The sequence below is a fragment of the Chaetura pelagica genome, unplaced genomic scaffold, assembly GCF_000747805.2.
Source record: "Chaetura pelagica isolate M959 unplaced genomic scaffold, ChaPel_1.0 scaffold159, whole genome shotgun sequence".
NCBI classification, from domain to species: domain Eukaryota; kingdom Metazoa; phylum Chordata; class Aves; order Apodiformes; family Apodidae; genus Chaetura; species Chaetura pelagica.
This window is the reverse complement of record NW_009954555.1, coordinates 896,892-919,069: the sequence shown is the minus strand read 5'-3', so window position 1 is coordinate 919,069 and position 22,178 is coordinate 896,892. Positions and strand designations below refer to the sequence as shown.

At 43.0% G+C, this 22,178-nt stretch overlaps 2 protein-coding genes across 2 annotated transcripts in view; both read right to left on the bottom strand.

Moving 5' to 3' along the window:
- Positions 1-3,377: 3,377 nt before the first annotated feature.
- LOC104395529 (chymotrypsin-like elastase family member 2A) lies at positions 3,378-13,129 on the bottom strand. The gene is made up of 8 exons (XM_010005237.1): positions 13,087-13,129; positions 12,461-12,549; positions 11,887-11,984; positions 10,861-10,989; positions 9,948-10,084; positions 9,100-9,245; positions 8,810-8,962; positions 3,378-3,416 (listed from the first exon to the last, which is right to left on the bottom strand). The coding sequence occupies exons 1-8, from the start codon at positions 13,127-13,129 to the stop codon at positions 3,378-3,380; spliced, it is 834 nt and encodes a 277-aa protein (XP_010003539.1).
- Positions 13,130-20,039: 6,910 nt separating this feature from the next.
- Positions 20,040-22,178, bottom strand: part of KIAA2013 (KIAA2013 ortholog) — a 3,479-nt gene continuing 1,340 nt past the window's right edge. The window contains exons 2-3 of the mRNA XM_010005236.1: positions 21,693-22,167; positions 20,040-20,899 (exon numbers count right to left, since the gene is read on the bottom strand). Coding sequence (XP_010003538.1) covers positions 20,040-20,899; positions 21,693-22,167 — 1,335 coding nt within the window. The remainder of the gene's footprint in view (positions 20,900-21,692; positions 22,168-22,178) is intronic.

Sequence of the window (22,178 nt, the reverse complement as noted above, 5' to 3'; positions counted from 1 at the left end):
CTTTTCTAGCTTCTCCTTGTTTAGAAACAACTTTCTAAATTTCTGTTGGTGTTTTAGGTTGCCAGGTAAATGTACTAATTAAAAATGTCAATTATGGCTAAGAACCAAAAGAGAATATTATTGGAAAGAAATGTGTATTTCTGGGGCAACCCAATAATTTCTTATCCTCTCATATCTCTTCTACAAAACCTGGGAGAAACTCACTTTTCTGCATTGCTTTAACACCACGGTCTCCAAGCTGTGCCTTGTGTTCTAAACTGACACCTTTGTCACCTTCTCCCAGAGTTGGTGAGCCTGATGAAGTGAGGTTCTGGTGGGAGTTTTGATGAAAGCCATTCCTCTGCTCCTGGCTTGTGCCATGGGTGGCACTCTCAGGAGACCAGGCTCGTCTGGAACTCCCCTGAGTGTGACTGTCAGGCCTCGGCTCCTCCCAGGGTGTCACAGGGCTCTGCTCAGGCAGTGCTGCTCTCACAGCACCTGCACTGTGCTGCTGACAGAGAGGAACACTCATTACAGCTTGTACTTGCACACAGCAGAGCCCTCTGCTCACAGGACAAAAAGGCAAGTTCTACATGTCTTAGCCCTTAGGGAATGGCTCATGATCTAGGGAGTCTCACCCTGCTAAAGTTCACCTCCTTACTTGTTGGACAGATCCTTGGCTACTTTCCATCTTCTTTTTCTTGGAGATTGTTGGATTCCAGTGACACACCAGGCTGTCATTTTGGACACTGTAGTTCTTGTTACCAAGGAGCCAGTAAGTTTTCATTTTTCCTTTGCCCTGGGACAAGAAAAAATAGAAGAGTTCTTTCATGGGATAGGAAGCAGAGCACAGGATCACTATGGGCAGGGCTACCACCTTTACTGCATTTTTTGTCTCTCCAAGGGGCTACCACTTGGGGAAAGAATTGTAGTATATATGCAGTTTGGATGCTAATAATTCTTTCAGTTCAGAGAAAGGCCTTGCTGGTTACTGGCAGTGTTGCTAAGGGTTTAAGATCAGCCTTATACCCATGTGTCTTTGTAACTGAATCCTGACACCTTCACCCAGATTCACCTAGTTCCATGCAATGTGCAGACATAACCCCTGTATTTCAAAGCACTTGTGCTGTGCTTTGGAGGAGTAATGTACAGCCACTTCCAACTGAATTAGCAAAAGAATCTTGTGGTCATGGTTCAAAATTGACTTGCAATTCACAGAAGAGCAATGGCCAAATCAGTCATATCTCCCTCTCTCATTAAGCACTTTTACTGTTGCAAAGCTACAGAAAAGCTGTTACCTTGACTTCAATTTCTCCTCTCAGCTCAATTTCATATGCATCATCTGTGAGAAGGGCATCATATGTAGCCGAACTGATGTGGATCTTCTGTGCTGGGATTCAGAACAGAGCATTAGGAAGGAATGATTCCCCTCTTCCCAGACACCATACACACCTCCTGCATTTATCAGCCTAGTGTTGTTAATTCCCCTTTGAAAGACGTGAGGTTGAGGGAGAAGCATAAAGAAGCAGAAGATGCCTTAAATATTGGTTGAGGACTCTGTGACACTGTGCACAGATGTCAGCTAAAACACAGTAGGAGCTCAGGAGGTGAGCTGCCCCACTGAGGTGACTGTGCAGGGCTGCTCTGGGGGTCTGTACAGGAGAAATAGGCTGTAGTGGCAGCAAAGGCAGCATGAAAGGCTGGACCAAGAGGACACGCACTGCCCTCTTCTATGTAGCAATGGTGTTTCTATCTAGTGTCTTTGTGTCTAAGTCCTTAGAATCGAAACCATCTTGTTCTAGTTGTCTTTTGCCACCCTCTTTCTCCTCTTGTTTCCAATTGTTTTCCAGAAATGGCATAAGGGAGGTGGCTCACCCATGTGGATACACAAGTGTTTCTCTTGCCTATGGGATACCTGGTGTATATACAGGGACAGTGGGGACTGCAGGTCCTGCATGTGCTGGTTCTTTGGCTCTCTGGTAGTTAGTTGTCTAGCCTGACTGCGCTGCAGTGAGTTCATGTAGAGGGCAGGTGTGAGCCTGGCTGGCAGGTCAGGAGCACAGGGGTTGTGCCCCAGTCACTTACGCAGGCTGGTGGACTCCATGCGGGAAGCTGTGTTCACTGTGTCCCCAAACAGGCAGTACCGGGGCATCTTGTACCCCACAACTCCAGCTACACAGGGTCCTGGGGAGATACAAGGCACAGGGACTCAGGGAGAAACAAGTGCAGGGGGGTGCCAAATGCAGACACTGTTGCTATTCGCTTGGGATCCTTCCAGTATCTGAAGGGGCTACAGGAAAGCTGTGGAGGGACTTTTGGCAAGGGCTTGAAGTGAGAGGACAAGGGGGATGGATTAAAACTAGAAGAAGGAAGATTTAGGTTGGACATGAGGAGGAAATTCTTTAGCATGAGGGTGGTGAGACACTGGCCCAGGTTGCCCAGGGAAGCTGTGGCTGCCCCATCCCTGGCAGTGTTGGATGGGGCTTGGAGCAACCTGGGCTGGTGGGAGGTGTCTCTGCCCATGCAGGGGGGTTGGATCTAGATGATGTTTAAGGCTCCTTCCAACCCAAACCATTCCATGATTCTATGATCCTCAGATCCCAGTGGGGATTGAGAATACTCAGTGTATCTAGGGCCTGGCTCCACAGTATTTACTTTTAAAAAGTATTTATGTATTTTACTTAGAGAAGTAATTATTTGAGTAGCTATAGCTCATTGGTGCTGATATCAGGGGAAGCTCCTGAGGTCCTGCAGGGAGTCAGTGGCTTGTACAGAAATGCAGAATTCTTTTCTCCTCACACAATTAGACTGTGTCCTGTTCTCTTTTCCCATGCCTTCCCCTCAGCCCATGTACCTGTGTGTATCCCAGCCCGCAGCTGCAGCCTCCCCGTGGGCATGTGAGGGATCACAACCTGACGAACTGCTGCCACCAGGTCCAGAGACATCTTGGCAATCTCATCAGCATGTTTGGTGCCATTCCTCTCTGGCAGGCCACTCACTACCATGTAGGCATCACCAATGGTTTCCACCTGATGGGAAGGGGCACATGTCACTAAATGGCAGGCACCAAGCTTTTCTTTTAAAAGGAGATCAGAATAAAATCCATCTCAGCTGTCCACCACTTGCCAGGCTGGTGTGTAGTCCTTGTGTGATGGTGGATCTTGGATTTCATGGCTTTTGGCCAGCTGGCCTGGTGTATTGGCTAGGGAAGAAGGCAAGAAAGGTTTCAGCAGCTTCCAGATTCCTTGTCTGCAGGTTTGTACTCACCTTGTAAACATCGTAGGACTCAATCCTGCTGTCAAAGCAGACATAGAGGTTGTTGAGCATCTCAACAACCTCCAAGGGAGTACAGGAGGCAGCAATGCTTGTGAACCCCACGATGTCTGAGAAGAAGATAGTCACCTGTCACAGGGAGAAGGAAAGTGTGAAGCTAAGGTCTCCAGGCACCAGGGGTACAGCCTTAAAAGAGTTTGGGGATTTGTGGAATGCTGAGCAGAACAGCCACAGGCAGCACATAGAACCAGTATTGCAGAACTGAGTAGATTCAGTCCTGAACTAACAAGCTCTGTCTCTGAATTGTCTCTATTACTTTGACAGATAAAAATGAGGTTTCTCTCCAGTGTTTAGCATCTGCACTTGTCCTGAGTACCTTGTGCTAGATGAGTAACTGAGAGTCAAATGCTTTCAACCTTGATGAACAAACTTCTCAGAGAAGTAGAGCCTGATTTTGCTTTTAGAGTGATTTAAACTGTGGTAGAGATCAACATCAGGTATCTGAGCAAAGAGTGAAATAAAAACTCAACTGTCGTCTGCTCTTGTTGAGTTAGGAAATATTAGCTGAGTTTTGTTTCTCTCCAATTATGTTTAGCTTTGTTATGATCAATTAATTTACAGAGAAATTAACTTTTAAAAAAATCAGATTTGTAAAAGGACAAACAGAAGCCATAATAAGGGAATTGAGGAGGGGAAATGTGTGTGACAGCTGCTGGCAAAGAATTGTTTCTTCTCTGTGCTGCCTGAACTCTGTCAGTGTTTAAACTAAAATTATTCTTTTATTCATCCCTGGTAATAACAATTAATTGAGAAGAGCCACCTTTTTCACTCCCTATCTTGGTTCAGCTACTTTTGATGTCATGACTATTGTGAAGTATAATGAATGGTGCAATTACAGGTTGCTGTTTTGATAATGACACCTACAAATGAAATGCAAACATTTTGTGTTGTGTTTCATAGCTGAAAGTATCGAAGCATCTAGGGGCAAAGGAGTGAATAGAATTGCAATTATGGTAGCAGGAGGGTTTTGGCTGTGGGCTGTGCAGCACAGCTGTGGAATTAAGCCTTGACAGCAGCATGCAGGCTGTGAGCTGCAAATAAATGGGTGGCTGGCCAGACTCTGCCCTTGTTTTTATGTTGACAGGCTTCATTACAGTTACGCACTTGAGGCTACAAGATAAACCATCCCTCTCATCCTTCTCTAAGTCCCATGCTTTCCATTCAGATATGTCTATGGATTTGTACTGACAAGTACAGGCAGGATTTGTCCTGTGTTGTTTTTCATGATTCTTCCTATTTTATAAGGAGAAAACTCAGGTTTTGCTCCTATGTATTCATGATCTAATGATGCTGGCTGGCTCTTCAGGGTAGGCTTTTAAACCCAAAGAAGACTACTTGCCAACACAGGATCTTTGACATCTAAAGCTACTCTTCTGGAAATTTCAGCTCTTCTTCCTTTCCCATCAGCCTAAGTGCATCATGGCACATTGCACAGCTCCTTCCAAAAGCTATTGTGAAAATCTGGATTTTAATCCACACTCAACTATGGGTGCAAAACCAAGTTCCTCAAAGCAATGGCAAGGTAGGTGAATTTTTAGGTGAATGCTTTCCTATCTGTGGTGGCAGTATCCTTTCCATTTGCTAACCTGGTCATAGTTTTCTGCCTCAACTTTTTGGCGTGTCCTTAGCTGCTTGGCCACAGATTTTGGCAACATCTGGTGTAAGAGGTCCTCAGCTAGCTGCCTCTCTCTTTTCAAGTCCTCTGTCTTTTCCTTTAGGTTCCTGGCATAATTGTGTATCCAGTCTGTCATGCGCTTGAAGGACACCAGGATTAGGGGGTAAATGAGGCAGGCTATCACTACCAGGCTGATCTTAAGGCTCATTGTAGACAGAATTTCTGTAGATTTCTTGATGAGCTTTTCCTGTCCCTCCTGCAGCAGGCAGCTCTGTACATAATGCAATCCCTTTACCAAGGCTTCAATGGACACAAATTCATCTGAGCCCACGAATGGGATGAAGATTCCTTCATAGGGGGTGACATGAAGTGACAGATTGATGTTATCCATCCAGCACTTCTGTGCCCTCTCTGATGAGAAGATTGCATAGTTCAGAATGGCAAAAAACTGATGTAATGTTGTTTGCAAACTTGTAGATGCTGGCATTAAATGAGCTTTCAGCATGACTTCTCTTATTTGAAGGATGAGTTTAAAAGCTACTACATCTGCCCAGTCGGGATTGTATCTCATAGCTTTGAGGTCTTCATGGGAGCTACTGAAACGCTCCAGCAGTTCAGAGATCACTCTGGAGAGCACCTGGCTGGCTTCAGCATCCCCTAAGCTATTTAATTTTTGTCTCATGTCAGTGATGTAAAATCTGCAAATGGAGGTTTTCTCCTCCTTGCACTGGCAATGCTCACAATACAGTTCTGCTTCACTTGCCTTACAGAGGGAGTTTAAATTCCCCAGTAGCTGAGCATGAAATGATCCATTCCCCTTGCCTGCTGCTGGGAGCAGCCAGCTTTGCCTTTCTTCCTGCAGGACAGAGATGAGGTGAACAGCCCAAAGATTTTCACAGGATGCAAGTTCCTGAAGGGCTTTCCCTGTGTTTCTCCATGTTTCCAAACTGTTGCTCAAATCAAAAGAAATAGCTCCAAGGAGGCTGCAGAGTGAGACCATGCATGCTGTCAAAATCCTCTGAACAGTTTTTCTACCACCACCATTGGAGAAGGGAGAACATCTAAAAACAAAACAAGAATAAAACATAAAAGAATAGAGGTGTCTGATCCCTGAGGTGTTTTTGCAGCTCCTGAAAACATAACTGGAGCTAGTTGTGATGTTTAACATCACATTCGGAAACAAAGTACATGAGCTGAGTGTTATTGAAAGACATTAAATTGTGTTTTGTTCTACCTGACATTTTATTTAAAACAAAAAGGTGTTATAAAAAGACTGTTTCTGTGACACACTCAGAGCTGCAAAAACACATTAATGAAATTGTTTGGGTTTTCTATGAGTTTTAAGACTGATAAAATCATTCCCAGTATGTTTTATTCTCTGTGGTACTTCTGTCCACATCTTAAGGAAGCCCATGAAGAGATGAGCTACTTATTTCAGTGATCACAAACTGGAATTCTTTAATTTTTTTAGAATTTTAGAATTTGTTCTTAATAGCAATTTCTAGATGATGAATAATTTGTTTGGAAATCTTGAAACAAGCTCAGGTGTTTCTACAGTATAATCTAAATATTCCAGAAGGAAAAGTAAACACCATTGCAGTTTTGTTTCAGTTTTTACAGAAGTACATACATGGCCAATTTTTACTGTTTGAGCTTCACAATTACCTCTCCTATCCTCCTGTTTCATGCTCCACATAATTGACATCCATGTTCCATACAGCAAAGTAACCTCTAACCATTTTCTTTTTAAGAACTATTAATAATTTGCAATCTTACATTAGTGATGCTCATGAAAACAACTGGGGGTGTTAGGCTGAAGCTGGGAACTCCTGAATAACTGGGCAACCCTCATTTCCACTGATAAAAACAAACCAGGGGACTGGGCTGATGATCAGTCTATTCAGCTCAGTTCTTTAACTTTCTTTTTTTTCCTTGTCCTCTGCATAGTAGAGTTGATTGACAAATGCCCTCCTCAGGCCCTCCTCTCTCTCAGACAAGTGAAATAACATTTTAAATAAGCTCAATACAAACTCAGTAAACCCTGCTACTCCTCGGCAGAGGCAGGCAAAGCAGGTTCTTGCTGGGCTCTTCCCAGCTGATTGGTGGTCAGTGGTTGTAAAGCAGATGAAAAATAATAAAAGTACAGACCTCAAAAGATGAAAAACAACCATATATTATTTGTTGAATACAATTTATGTTTACTAATATATCTATTTTCAATCCAAAGGTAACAACTCCAAAATGTCTGACTGAAAGGAACCGCAAGCCTAGAAAATTTAATCTCTGAGCCCAGATATATTTCTGTTCTCACAATGAACTTCCAATCTTTTCCTTATGCTATTTACTGCTTACCTTTGAGTTGCTTGTCTTCCATTTTGAATCAGTCGTTTTACTTTTGAATCCACCAAAATAGGTGCCAGGACAGAGAAGAAAAACACAACAAAAATTCACCTTGATTTTGTACTGCCTGCCTTTCATTACAGCGAGAGAAATATAAGTAGGGGCTTTAATTTAGTACCAGGCAAAAGGTGGTGATTCTACTTGTGCATTGCCAAAAAGATCCCCATTTGTGTCAGACATGGTGCCTGACAGGGACAGTGCAGAGGTCTTCACCTGGCAGCTGGATGACTTAAAAACAAGCAACGAGGACGTGAAGGAGATGGGTCAGCAGAGACCCTGTTGGTGTTCACTGCTGGATTTACCCTTCCCCTCGCCAAATCCCAAGGTGATAGGGTGGTAAAAAAGAAAAAAAAATATATATATATACACAAATACAAATTGTGAAATGCTTTTTGCATTTTTCAGTGCTCCCACACTCACCTGCATGTACCTGCTTGCACCCGTGCTGCCTTCCCCCTGGGCATGGCCACTGCTTGCTCTGCTGAGTCCTGCTGCCAAGCTTAGGGGTCCTGCTGCTGCCTCCAGCCCCGCCAGTGCCCGCCTGTCTCACCCCCTGCCCTGCAGCTGCTCCTCTAGCTCTCTAACTCTTCCCACTGCCCAACCTCTTCACAGCAGGCTCATCTTCCCCCAGGTGAGGGTAACAAGCTCCAGCCCAGGGCAGGGGAAAGGCAGGAGAAGGTCTCCAGCATTATCACAAAATACAGGCTCTGGTGCAGACAATACTCAGGAGGATGTGACAGGGACACATGTTTTTCTTTAATCTTGCAAAAAGTAGTTTATTGCAGTATGGTTAGGTATAATACTTGTGTCATTAAAAGCTTAATTTCACAGCTCTTTGAGATCAAAGGTGTCATGGTTATGACTTTATTGAAACTCCTTTCCTTCTTGGCATCCATCATCCAGCTCTTCGGGTTAGTTTGTTGCCATAACCTACAAAGATAAAAAGCAATGAGACCCAAGAATCTGTCAATAGTCTGTTGCATTCAAGATGCAGGATTTAAATAACTGAACTACAAGTTTCGATTCTCTGTCACTTCTTAGATTTAAAAATGTATATGAAATTAAAAAACAATTGATGTTCCAGACTTGAGCAGCATGTGCTGCCTTCTAGTATGCAATTGCAACAATCAGGGTTATTGATTAATTCCAATTTGAGGAATCCCTTCTGTAGGCATACCAGTAAAATCTTTGGCTATAAACATAGTTGTAGAATAAAGGAAGAATGTGTTCTTAAAAGATAAGACTTACTTAAAAGTGAAAATAATTTAGGTAACTATTTAAGAAGAGGATACTTTATTTTTGCTGCAGAGGCTGCCTTTGCAGTGGTGAGCACTTGTCTCCAAAGGTTGCTTGTATGTAAAGTAGCATATGAATAAAAAGGGAGCCAGCTCCTTGAGTAGGTGACAGAAACTTCAGTCAGAGAGACCCTCAGCACCAACTCAAGGTTTGTATTCTCTCTAGCAGCAAGACCTAGACCCTCACCTGCTGGATCCAGCCATCATAAGCAGAGACCCGGGTGAAGACAGAAGGCTTGCGATAATAGTTGCAGCCAAGACTAGAGCCAAAGCTGACGATACCATGCACTTCCCACCTGCCATTAGCATCTTGGCAGTTCAATGGGCCACCAGAGTCCCCCTGAGAGGAAGAGGGAACACAGTTAATGGTAGACATAGCGTGAATAGCTCCTCTTCAGCTTCTTCTTAAGCTTTCCTTGCTATGAGGCCTGTTTGTGTCTGAAACCAAGCCCTAAGGGCCATGTTCTCTGGACTTACGTTGCAGCTGGAGATGATTCCATCCCCACCAGCACAAACCATGGTGACTTTCACACTGCCTCCCCACCAGCTAGGCTGAGAGCAAGTTGCATAATCCACTACCAGCAAAAGGCCTTGCTGCAGGTCGTCTGGAAGAGGTCCATTGGCTGGGAGGAAATAGAAACAACAGAGTCATGGAACCAGCTGGCACTCAAGACAGAACTAAACTGTATTGTTATGGTTCTCCCAGAATCTGGGTACTATTCCTCCAGGTAAGAAACGCCTTATGGGCTATATTAAAAGGAGAAGCTATATAATCCATTCCTTAGCTCCATTCCTTTATATATTATTATTTATTAATTTTTAAAAGGCTTTAATTTACTAATAACTTCTGTTCCATTTTTTAAAAAGTCTCATTGTTAGAGAAATACGGGGCTGCTCTATGTTGAGGAGCTTGTAATTTACTTATCAGTCTAGAAATTGCCTCTTGAGCCAACCTAACACTTCTCGAGTCTCTGAGATTTTCTTCACTTTACATCTATTCCCTTGGGTATCTTTCCAGTTGCTCAGCCAGGTATGTTAGGATTAGCAAATTCACTTAAGGTTAAGGTTTGTGTTAGAACAGGTTCTAAAAGCCTAGAGCAGGCCCTTCTAGTGCAGCACTAGCCCCATAACAGGCAGATAAACCTTGAAAGACTGGGAAAAAAAAACTTACTGTGTGAGTGAAGTGGGCCCTGATAAACTACCTCAATATATTGAGGTTGAGGGGACCTTGAGCACCATCAGCAGGTTTTTTCCAGTCAATCTCAAAAGAGAAGGCAATTGTGAAAGATTTAGTTCCCCAGTTCTGCAGATGCACAAGTACTCACTCTGCAGTCTTCCCCAGCCTGTCACGTAGCAGGCAGTGTTGGAGGGCAGGAGGCTGTATGCAGGGGGCAGGCAGGCCAGCTGGATGTGGTCACTCAGGGACACATGTTCAGGGAGTTTGATCAGAGCAATGTCATACCTGTGGTCATGGGCACATGTTGGTGAGTGAGGAAGAGAAAGGGAAGGGGCGAGAAGGTTTTCAAACAGATCAAGACACAGTAGCATGAATACTTAGCAGGTGTGCAGCACGTGGCCTGTTCAGAGGAGATGCAAAGGAGCAAGGAGGCCAGTACATAAGCAGTAAAGATTCCACCCACAAAGCAATGGGGAAATCCATGGACTGGGAGACTATTCCCTTCAGAACTCTCACTTTCCTGCTGGCAGCTTTCTGGAAATTGCCTTTTATAAGTTATTTTCCCCAAAATCAAATGTGTTAGGACTAACTCCAAGGACTTAGAAATGGAGGGGATTTCTTTGCTAATGCCCTTAACCTGCAGCAGGACATAGGAGTCCTTCAGCACCAAAAATATTAGTACCATTGATCAGTATTACTCTGTGTTCATGCCATTCATAGGAGGGCTTCAAAGTGTGTTGTATAAATTAATTCCCTTCCACTGTATAAAAGAACTGATTGCACAGAGTAGTTTCCCACCACATCTGAAAACACATTCAATAAGCAATTAATGTGAATGTTCTTTATCTTCCCTTGAGGGGAGAAAAGTACATACTGGAGACTCATCTCTCATCTATGAGCAAACATTTGAAAGTCCCACTGTAAGCTGCAGCAGGGGGCTCTAATAATTTGTGCATTTAGCTGCCACAACTCAGGGTGGGTGGAATTCAGGCAGTTTGATTTTTGCCCTGCATCTAATAACTGAAAAAAATCCCAAAACAACAAACTTGCCACCAACTTACCCATTTGCAACATTCTGTGGATCCCATTTCTCGTGGACAATGATTTTTTCTGGAGGAAGTGCAACTGATCCTTTTTCCACAGCTGCTAAGTTGTATTTTCCAAGATATACTTGATACTCTCTAGAAGAACTGGGCAAGGAAAGGACAGACAGTTATGCAACTGCTTTGGCACCTGCATCCTTCCCACCTGAGATAGTAAGAATACCCTCCAGACAATAAACCTCACATCACATCCATGATTTGTCTGGAGCTGAGCCCATGTCTGACTGATTTCCTGTCCTGTCAGCTCCTCCTTCATTAACAACTCAAGATCCCTCCCATCTTTGCAGGATTCAGCTTTTATTCTTCAATGAAGTAAACAATTTGGATTGCTTTTTGGACAGCAATAAACAGCTGTGTGATAGATATAACATGTAGCATCTATAACAATAACATGCAGCCAATCCTTCTTTTGTTACTGTATTTTCTACAAATTATTGTAACAGTAAGAAAGAACTGTACACAGACATTCAAGAATACATGCTACCAAACCAAAATGGGGTTGTCTTTGTGGAAAGTTTTCATAAAGAAAGGGCATAGATGTACCTGCTCATTTCTTTGTTACGCTGCTCTGTGATAGGAAGAGCTTATTGACAATTACAGGTATATTCAAAATATTTGTGATTATTTCTTCAGGGAATGGATGGATTTTTTAATCTGTGGATCTCACAATTACATTTTAGAAACAGGCAACACAGCTGAGTTTTATGAACACCTTGAAGACATAATGATGTTTGTGGTTATTTACGGAAAAGGAAGAATATATCATTCAGGTAATTGCATGAGGGGTTTTTCCACCTCTACTTCTATGTTAAGCAAATGGAAACATGTCACTCTTCTTCTGATCTGTTAGTTATAATCAAAAGATATGATGTTTAACTGGGAGCTCTTAACTGGGAGAGGGAGAATTAGCATTAATAGTGTTTTGCTTCATTTGTCTCTGGTCGTGCCCTGTTTCCTGGGTGGAAACCTGAGCTTATTCTTTACCTGATGCAGTGTGCAGCTGTCATCACCCAGTTGGTGGCAATGAGGGTTCCTCCACAGGTGTGGCGCCATTTGCCATTGGAAAGGTATTGAAGGGAGGCCTAGGATCAAGGCATCAAGGCTTAGTTTTTTCATTACTGACTTTTGATTTGTTGCACTTTCTTCCTGCACCCAGAACACAACGTGCTGCTGGAAGATCGTGGGAGGCTTTTAAGCAATAACTTTCCCACCTCTGGCCACAGGAAAGGTTTCTATCCTTCCCCATATCTCAAAAACATGATTTAAAAAATATTTCTTCCGAAGCTCCCGCTAAACCAGATCAAAATAGTGCATTTCCTTTGCTTCAGGAATGTGTTTTTCCCCTCCATGCAGAGCTGTGCTCCCATGGGCATTGTCTGCTCCACTCAATTCCACTGTCTTGCTTAAATACAGAATGGTGCCCAAGACTAAAGAAGTCTGCATAAGCAGCAAGAGGTGGCACATTCAGAGCATTCTTAAAAAGACTGGAAGCCTTAGGATTGATGAGAATGGAATATTTAAACCCTAATTGTCCCAGGGAAAGCACAAAAGGACCAACCTGCCAGGGCCAGCTGTAGGGTCTGGCGTTTTCCCCTCCGACAACTCTAGAGACACTGGGTGGAATGGCAGGAACCCCACAGCCAAAGGCTAGAAGGCACAAAATAGAGTGTGTTCGAAAAGTAGGAGGTTTGGAAAAAAATGTGAGAAGTTGTTTGTTGTTTTGTTTTTTTTTCTAAATAGTGTGTTTGTGCAGAACATGGTAAGGTACAAATAGAGCTGTGATTTAATGTGACACAAGTGAGAATCCAGCCATCAGTCTAAACTGAACCAAGTTGCACAAGTCTGAACTGCTTCATATTTCTGACAGATAATCAAATCAAGTCGGCTAAACCAAATTCTCTTGTGTCCACAGAGATGCAGGTCTCAGCTAATACCACAATTTGATGTGAATTAACTGTATTTCAGTGTATCCAAGGTAAGTAAAATAACTTTGAATTTGCTAAAGGCCGAGAGCAGTAAAGCTGATAAATAGCACCTAGTCACACTTTTGAGAGAAATTTTAAATTAACTGCTGCATCTCTCTCTGCTTTGTTGCAGAATATCTAATTTCCCTAAAAAAGAGAAGTTGCTGTTAGGTTGGAATTAATTTTTCCTTTAAAACTAATGCTGAAGTTGGATACATACCTGTAGCTGCCAGAGCCAACGTAGCAAAGAGGACTCCAAGCATGGTGCTGGGTGGCTGTGTGCTGCAGGCTCTGCTCTGCCAGCCCATTTATACCTATTATTTATCTCTGGGACACATGATTGAAAATGCAGTGCTATTCTGATACCAGTGGAAAACTTGTGTAATTGTGGGATATTTTTTATCTGCACAAGTGCCTAAAACTCCTCCATTTTAGATGGACCTTGGATCTAGGCGATATAAATAACTTGGCTAAAAGAAATTCCAGATGAGTTGCAGCTGTTTGGTTTCCCATTGCCTTGCAAGTTCATAACAAAGGTGTTTTTTCAGAAGGAAAATGTTAAATTATTCTAATACTCAGTGATATGTCAGCAGTAACAGTTTGATTTATTCAGAGTGATAGATTCAGACGTGTTGGATTAGACAAACTCTGGAGGCCTCCTTTCAACCTTAATTATTGTATCATTCTGTGGTTGCTTGAAATCTTACTTTGCTCTGGTTTGTTTAGTGACTGAATGGCAAATACCACTTTGTACCAGCTGAAAACATGTATCTTATTTTCTAGCTCAAGCTGCAGTTAAGTCTTTCATCATGCCATACTTCTTCAATAAAACTGGAATCTCTTTGAAGTTGAAGATGTTTCAAGCAACTCAAATGATGATGTTTTCTGTGATGATGGAGGAACACTGGGGCAGCACAGTGAGCCAGACTTTCTTCCTTTCTTTTCTTTTTCTTGCTTGCTTACTTGCTTGCTTGCTTTCCTTGCTTTCTTGCTTTATTTTAATTGTTAGGTCAATAGCACATCCCTGGAAGAAAACAGAGTTCCTGTAGCATTACAAATGAGTATTTTTACACCCCACATCAGCATGCTGACCTGTGGCACCAGGCAGTGTGAGCTTGCCAGTGAAAAAAGTAAACCATTTTCACTAATAGGACAAACCAGGCATTTAGACCACTATGAAACTGCTGCCAAAAGTGTCCCAGTTCTGAACATTTGAGATCAATGACTTGATATCAACACTTGTGTTTCTTGTTTCCATTTTTCCTTCTACTATGGGAATTTTCCATCCCCTGTCACGTTTCCATCAACCTACCCTTCACTTAAAAACTGTTACTGGTTATTCAAAAAACAAACATCTCTACCCTGTGAGTCAGGCAGCAAACTTACTAGAATGGAAACAAATACCATAGTGCCAGTTTTGTAACTTGAGTTGCACTGTGCATACAAACTGGAGGTTTCAAAAAAGCTGACATAGATCTGTTTAATGTATTAACAAGCAGCAAAATCCCTGATTTTTATAGGTTCCATTCAGCAGTAGGTACTGATGTGGATAAAAGATGTCTGGAGCACACATGTGGAAGGCAGAAGTATGTCACGCTTTGCTGTTTTGTTTGCTGCTGAAGAATGTATTATCCTACCCAAGCAACAGCACTTGAGAAAGCTGTGTTCTGAATTTCAAATTGAATCAACCGAACTCTGTTCTGACATCTAGTATTTATTATCTGGCAAAAGCATAAATCAGGGTTAACTAAGTACAGAACTGAGATGCTAACTTTTTTTTTTTATTGGTAAGTTGGCTCTCTTCTTAATGTCTGAATTTTTTTGTTGTTGTGGGTTTTTTTTGCTTCCACTCCTGCTTTATGTAACAATTGCTCCTTTGTCTTTTCCAGGCCCAGCCTAATAGGCTGAAGTATCTTTCTTGGATTCAGTGGGCATCATACTCTTGGCAGCTCTGCAAGTGAACATCAAAAGGCTCAGCCCCCAGCTGATACCATGGTGGCTTGGGAGCAGCACCGTGGAAGCTCTCATCATCTTCATGCCAGATATTTCACAGAAACAAAGCAGCTCATGGAAATGGAACTTCAGTAAGACAGAGCAAGGACTTCTGGTATGTTCTGTTAAAGCACAATAGCTGGTATCTCTTTCAGTACACAATGTACATAGCTACAATTTATAATGTACTTGATTGCCTCCCTGTGTTAGTCTGTTCCCTTGTAGGGTAATAACTGTTCTGGACTAATTAGTAAAAGGAATAATCTGCAGATAAGTAGCAGACACTGAAAGCTACTTTTCTGAGGGAGATTTTTCATGTGTTTATCTCTGGGACACATGATTGAAAATGCAGTGCTATTCTGATACCAGTGGAAAACTTGTGTAATTGTGGGATATTTTTTATCTGCACAAGTGCCTAAAACCCCTCCATTTTAGATGGACCTTGGATCTAGGCTATATAAATAACTTGGCTAAAAGAAATTCCAGCTGAGTTGCAGCTGTTTGGTTTCCCATTGCCTTGCAAGTTCATAACAAAGGTGTTTTTTCAGAAGGAAAATGTTAAATTATTCTAATACTCAGTGATATGTCAGCAGTAACAGTTTGATTTATTCAGAGTGATAGATTCAGACGTGTTGGATTAGACAAACTCTGGAGGCCTCCTTTCAACCTTAATTATTGTATCATTCTGTGGTTGCTTGAAATCTTACTTTGCTCTGGTTTGTTTAGTGACTGAATGGCAAATACCACTTTGTACCAGCTGAAAACATGTATCTTATTTTCTAGCTCAAGCTGCAGTTAAGTCTTTCATCATGCCATACTTCTTCAATAAAACTGGAATCTCTTTGAAGTTGAAGATGTTTCAAGCAACTCAAATGATGATGTTTTCTGTGATGATGGAGGAACACTGGGGCAGCACAGTGAGCCAGACTTTCTTCCTTTCTTTTCTTTTTCTTGCTTGCTTACTTGCTTGCTTGCTTTCCTTGCTTTCTTGCTTTATTTTAATTGTTAGGTCAATAGCACATCCCTGGAAGAAAACAGAGTTCCTGTAGCATTACAAATGAGTATTTTTACACCCCACATCAGCATGCTGACCTGTGGCACCAGGCAGTGTGAGCTTGCCAGTGAAAAAAGTAAACCATTTTCACTAATAGGACAAACCAGGCATTTAGACCACTATGAAACTGCTGCCAAAAGTGTCCCAGTTCTGAACATTTGAGATCAATGACTTGATATCAACACTTGTGTTTCTTGTTTCCATTTTTCCTTCTACTATGGGAATTTTCCATCCCCTGTCACGTTTCCATCAACCTACCCTTCACTTAAAAACTGTTACTGGTTATTCAAAAAACAAACATCTCTACCCTGTGAGTCAGGCAGCAAACTTACTAGAATGGAAACAAATACCATAGTGCCAGTTTTGTAACTTGAGTTGCACTGTGCATACAAACTGGAGGTTTCAAAAAAGCTGACATAGATCTGTTTAATGTATTAACAAGCAGCAAAATCCCTGATTTTTATAGGTTCCATTCAGCAGTAGGTACTGATGTGGATAAAAGATGTCTGGAGCACACATGTGGAAGGCAGAAGTATGTCACGCTTTGCTGTTTTGTTTGCTGCTGAAGAATGTATTATCCTACCCAAGCAACAGCACTTGAGAAAGCTGTGTTCTGAATTTCAAATTGAATCAACCAAACTCTGTTCTGACATCTAGTATTTATTATCTGGCAAAAGCATAAATCAGGGTTAACTAAGTACAGAACTGAGATGCTAACTTTTTTTTTTTATTGGTAAGTTGGCTCTCTTCTTAATGTCTGAATTTTTTTGTTGTTGTGGGTTTTTTTTGCTTCCACTCCTGCTTTATGTAACAATTGCTCCTTTGTCTTTTCCAGGCCCAGCCTAATAGGCTGAAGTATCTTTCTTGGATTCAGTGGGCATCATACTCTTGGCAGCTCTGCAAGTGAACATCAAAAGGCTCAGCCCCCAGCTGATACCATGGTGGCTTGGGAGCAGCACCGTGGAAGCTCTCATCATCTTCATGCCAGATATTTCACAGAAACAAAGCAGCTCATGGAAATGGAACTTCAGTAAGACAGAGCAAGGACTTCTGGTATGTTCTGTTAAAGCACAATAGCTGGTATCTCTTTCAGTACACAATGTACATAGCTACAATTTATAATGTACTTGATTGCCTCCCTGTGTTAGTCTGTTCCCTTGTAGGGTAATAACTGTTCTGGACTAATTAGTAAAAGGAATAATCTGCAGATAAGTAGCAGACACTGAAAGCTACTTTTCTGAGGGAGATTTTTCATGTGAAACTAGATAGTAACCTATTTAAAAATTCAAAGTTAAATCCTGCCCTAGCTTTTCATTGGGAGCACCAAACGTGCCCAATTCATTCCTTGCTGGATGGCCATTAATTCTGCTACCTGATTGTTCCCTGGGGTTGCTTCTGTGTTCTTAAAACTAAAGCTTGGCCTGCATGGCTCAAGGTAGAACAAGCTTACACAGAGCCAGGGAAAATGGAGAGTAGCACCACACTGTGTGCTTCTGCCTCTTCTTGTGCCTTCCAAATTGTCTGTTCCCAGCTCAGCTCCATTTATGTATTATTTTCCACACAGTATTTCCTTTTAATCCAAGTACTTTTGTAGTCAACACTGGTCCCAGATGTAACATAAGGCTCTGCTTGTTTTCACTGGGTGGGGAGCAAGGGGAGAAGAGAACCAAACAAAACCAACCACACTTTAGTGATCAGTTTAGACTGAAAGATATTTATTTAGAAACAACAGCTTTGGTATTTTAAAACCAAATGACCTTTAAATCACTAGAAAGTGGGATGTCTCCCCCCATAGCCAAAACAAATCAATGCACAAAGTCTCAATATACTTAGAATAAGAAACCTGCAGATCAGCATTTCCAAGTGTAAATCCAGAAAACAATTCCATTAGGTTGGTTTTGCACTCTACAATCATAAAGGCTGAAAAACCTGTTACCAGCACTTAGAAAGCTACAGTTCACTTGACTGACTTGTTATTGGAGGCAAAATTATTAACATCCTCCCCCCAAGCAATAAATTAAAAATATGTACCAGAAAGGGAGTTACACTAAAGTTTTCTAGTTAACTGAACTCTCTGAAGGGAATCACCATTCTTTATTTTCCTGTAAAATTAAAAAACAAATCAAAATATCAAACTACTTAGTATATCTTCAAGTATTTTCACCAAATGGATTACTCTTAGAGAACTGAACAGCTTACAAGGAAAAAGAAACACCTGTTATACAAGCTTCTGGGATAAACTCCTGAATAACCACACCTTCCAAGTCTCAGATTCCTCTCTTAACAAGGCACAAAAGGATTGTTGCTTTCAAAAGGTCCTTGTTCTCAGCTGCAAAACTGTCAGATGTCTTGTGCAAATGGAGGCTGAAAGCAGGACTAAGCTCACTTGGACACTGGGATGTTCCCATTCCATTCATGACACAGGGTGTTGCTCCAACGCCATTCATCTTATTTGCTGCTCCAGAGCTTTTGAGCTTCAGCTGGCTTCCACTTGATCCCTGTTTCTGGAATCAAGTTCTGCATCATCTTCATGTTAAATAGTCCAGTTAAGACAAGGCAACAGCCCTGCTTGCTGAGCACTGTGAGGCTGTTTGCTGTGCCAAGAGCTGGGAGCTCAGCCCCGGAGGGTAGCCGTGAAGCTTCATGGCAATTCAGCGCAGCGTGTCAGGGACAGTTACCTGGAGTAATGGTCAACAAGTCGTTCTGGAGAAGGCAGAAGGCAAGTCTTGTGGATGACAAAGGCAACCAGATAGACAGCAGTGACAGAGGGATGACACTGTATCATTTCAAGGACAGGTTTCAGGATGCATGTCAGGGTGCAGCTGCATAGACAGTAACTGAAACCACTTCCTCCTTGAGCACTAAGGTTTTGATCACAGGCTTGTAATTGCAGTTATCCTTGATATACCTACCTACCTATCCTGCCTCTTCCTAGGTTAAGTTCTCTAGCCACAAGCACCTTCTACTCTCATTCTTTGAACAAATGACAGATACTCAGACCTGCCTGGGATCAGGCCTGATCTCCAGTGCTCAACATTACAGAGCCAGTGAGCTGGTGGAAAACTGCCAGCTCACTTCAAACACCCCTTAAGTACCGACTGCCAAGTTCTGTCCAGCCTTAGATATCCAAAAATGAATTTGCTTTTATAACTTGGGAAAACAGAGCAATCTAAAACTAAACCTTTTCCTCTGATAGCTCTATTTAACTATGTTTTTATTTCCTTATTTTTTAACACAAGCTACATTTAACTCTGTTCAACCCGAAGGAGGCAAAGCATCTGAACAATATGTCTAGCTCACACATCAAATCCAGTCTTGTCTTTCATTTCCGCTCTGTATCAATATGCAACCAGAAAGTACCAGTACTAAGAGCAGAAATCACTATCTATTGTCTGTTCTGTGCTCAGTTTTTATTAGCAACTAAGTTTTCTAAGGCAACTCAAAACAGTAATTTAAAATCCTTTACAACAAAGTGAGACGCAGTAAAGCTTGAAGTCAGACCCTCAAAGTTACAGTAAAAAGCACTTAGTACTTTTCCTATCACAGCTGTGTGTTTTGTCTGAGTGGGAGATACATGAGCTCAGCACTTTCCCAAAATGATGGTGGTTTGAGGGAGGTCTGCATGATGTCTATAAATCTATGAACATTTACCAGTAGTCCCAGCAAGTCTGCACCTTGCCCTGAGAATACGAGCTTGCATTTGTGTGTTCTTCTACATGTCACACACTAAACCAGGCAGACAAGTGTGCATGTCTCCCACACAGCAGTGAAGACAAGTACAGCAGCTCTCACAAGCTTTCTGGTACTGCAGAACAAGACATCATCTTGTGACACAGCTGCAACTGTTGGCTTAAAACCAACATGTGGAAAAGAGACAGAAAAGCTGGGTCTACCTTGATCTGCAGCCTTCCAAATGTTTCAAGAGGACAGATGATGGATTTACCTTTTGTTTTTGAGCCCTTGTGCTCCAATCCCTGCCCTAATTATTCTTCTTGCAAGAGGTCACAGATATTTTGTGTTGCAAGAGTGACAAAACCCTCACAGTCCAAGACAGAGCTTCCCTAGGCACAGCTGACAGAAAACCAGGCTGACAACACTCAGTGGACAGCAGCCAGAAGCAGCAGCCCTTATACCTTACTCCTGAAGAGTGGCTTGGCTCCTGGCCCACAATATTCATTGTAGATGAGTTTGAACAGAAACAAGTGAAACAAAGTGATTAAGGATGCCACACTGAACCAGAACAGGAAGGGTAAGCCTGGGTATTGCTTGGCCATGTGTTCCTCATGAGCCAGAATAGCTTTCAGATGAAGTGTGTGTCTCAGGTCTTGCAAGTGGATCAAATCTGTGGAGATGTAAAGGAGTGGAGTGATGGGCTGAGTCACCATGACAGGGAAGGTGTGTCCCCGTGCCTCCGAGGTCAGCTCCACCGGCTCGTTCATGCAGCCGGCCTCGCATGCGTAGAGTCTGACGGGCTTGTCCTGGAATTTCACAGACACATGCAAGAAGGGCTTTCCTTCAGCATCCAGCAGAACAGCTAGATTAATCAAGTCTTTACGGTAATGGATCCCACGTAAGGAATAGCTGTTATGGAGTACATCAGGGTCAGCCTGAAACTGAAGATGGTTTTCTGTGAACTGCAGCCCCCCGAAGCTAAGCACCATCCCCTGCATCAGTCCGTGCACTCCAGCTGCCACCAGGCCCTTGCAGCCCCTCTTCTGGAGAGTTAGCTTCCACAGGTCTGAAAGTTGCAAGATCTGGGCAACACTGGTCAGCTTTGGTGGCCACAGGTTCTCTGCATGCATGGTGGCATGGCCACTGAAGCAGTGGTCAGCATAGTTCAAGCTGGCTTCCATTTTTTCTCTGTCCTCCCCCGTGATGAGTGGATCCAGCAGAGGAGCTGGCATGCTTGACAGCACGTAGTAGAGAGTCATGTTAACTGTCTCACTGGATGGTGTATGGGCATCTGTGATCTTTCTCATTTCCACCCCTGTAAGGAAGGAAAACAACCACGAGTCAAGAGGATCACACATGAATATGACATTAGGAGAAAAAGAAGATCAAATGTACACATTGTTGTTCAACACACAGGTGTTTTCTACATCTAAGAAACTTTTGCCTATGGAACACTGAAGTGAAATGTTTCCTTAAATTTTCTTAGATGCTCTCACTGCTGCTTGAAGTCTGAAAGCCAAGCTCCCACTAAAGGCAAAGCTAGTTTGATACACAAACTCCTTATGGAGCTGACTCCACAAGAGGGATCTGTCACAGGAACATCTGTCTCTTTACTGGCTATAAAACAGCAAGTTCTACATTACTTGGGCAGCTACTCTTTAATGCAAGGCCATGAAAATCCTATTTAAGAAGAAGCATCTTTGTAGGGCAAAATGCAAGGCCATGAAAATCCTATTTAAGAAGCATCTTTGTAGGGCAGTCCTTAACTGTCTTTTGTACTGTCCTTTGTACTGTCCCTAGAGGACAACTCTATTCCAACTTAGAGCTGACATGCTGGGCAAAACAGTGAAGTTCCTGAAGATACAAAAGCCAGCACAGCCAGAGTTTTGGTTGGAAATGTTCTTCAATAATTTCCTTTACACAGCAAGGAACACTCCACTTTTGTAAAGCTGTCTGGCTTCCAAAACAGGCATGGTTTTATTAATCCCACAACACACCTTCTGGCTCTGAGAGAAACCAGGAAGCATGGAGCCTCTGAAGACCTGACAGCAACCAGGTCACTGAGCTTCCAGCTGCCCCCTTTGGAAGTTGAGCATCACTTTCCTTACCTGAAATGAAGAGGTCAGACCAGATCTGTTGGTGCTCCTGGAAAAGATCTTCCACCCCCATCTGCATCACCTCCAGCATCTCCTTCTTGACTGCCTCCCTCAGCTTGCTGAAGGTCTCCTCCAGCCTGGAGACCTCGATGGGCTCTGAGGTGTACACCACGGAGAGCACCGTTTCGTCAAAGTGCGATTTGGGTGCGACCTGCACCCGGCTCACCAGCTTCTTGGTAGCCACCACCACCAGCACCACCTGGGGGCTCCCGGCCAGCAGCAGGCGCCCGGAGGAGAGCAGGAACTGCCGCTCCTCCACCTTCTCCAGGCTGGTGGTGAAGCGCCCGCCCTGCGAGGGCACAAAACGCGGAACCGAGGCCTCGAAGGTGGCCACCCGCTCGGTGGGGTTGGCGATGCGGATGCGCTGCAGGTAGAGGTGAGGCCGGCTCCGGTGGGCAACCACCTCCTCCCGCACCGTCACGCAGTCCTCGGTGCCCG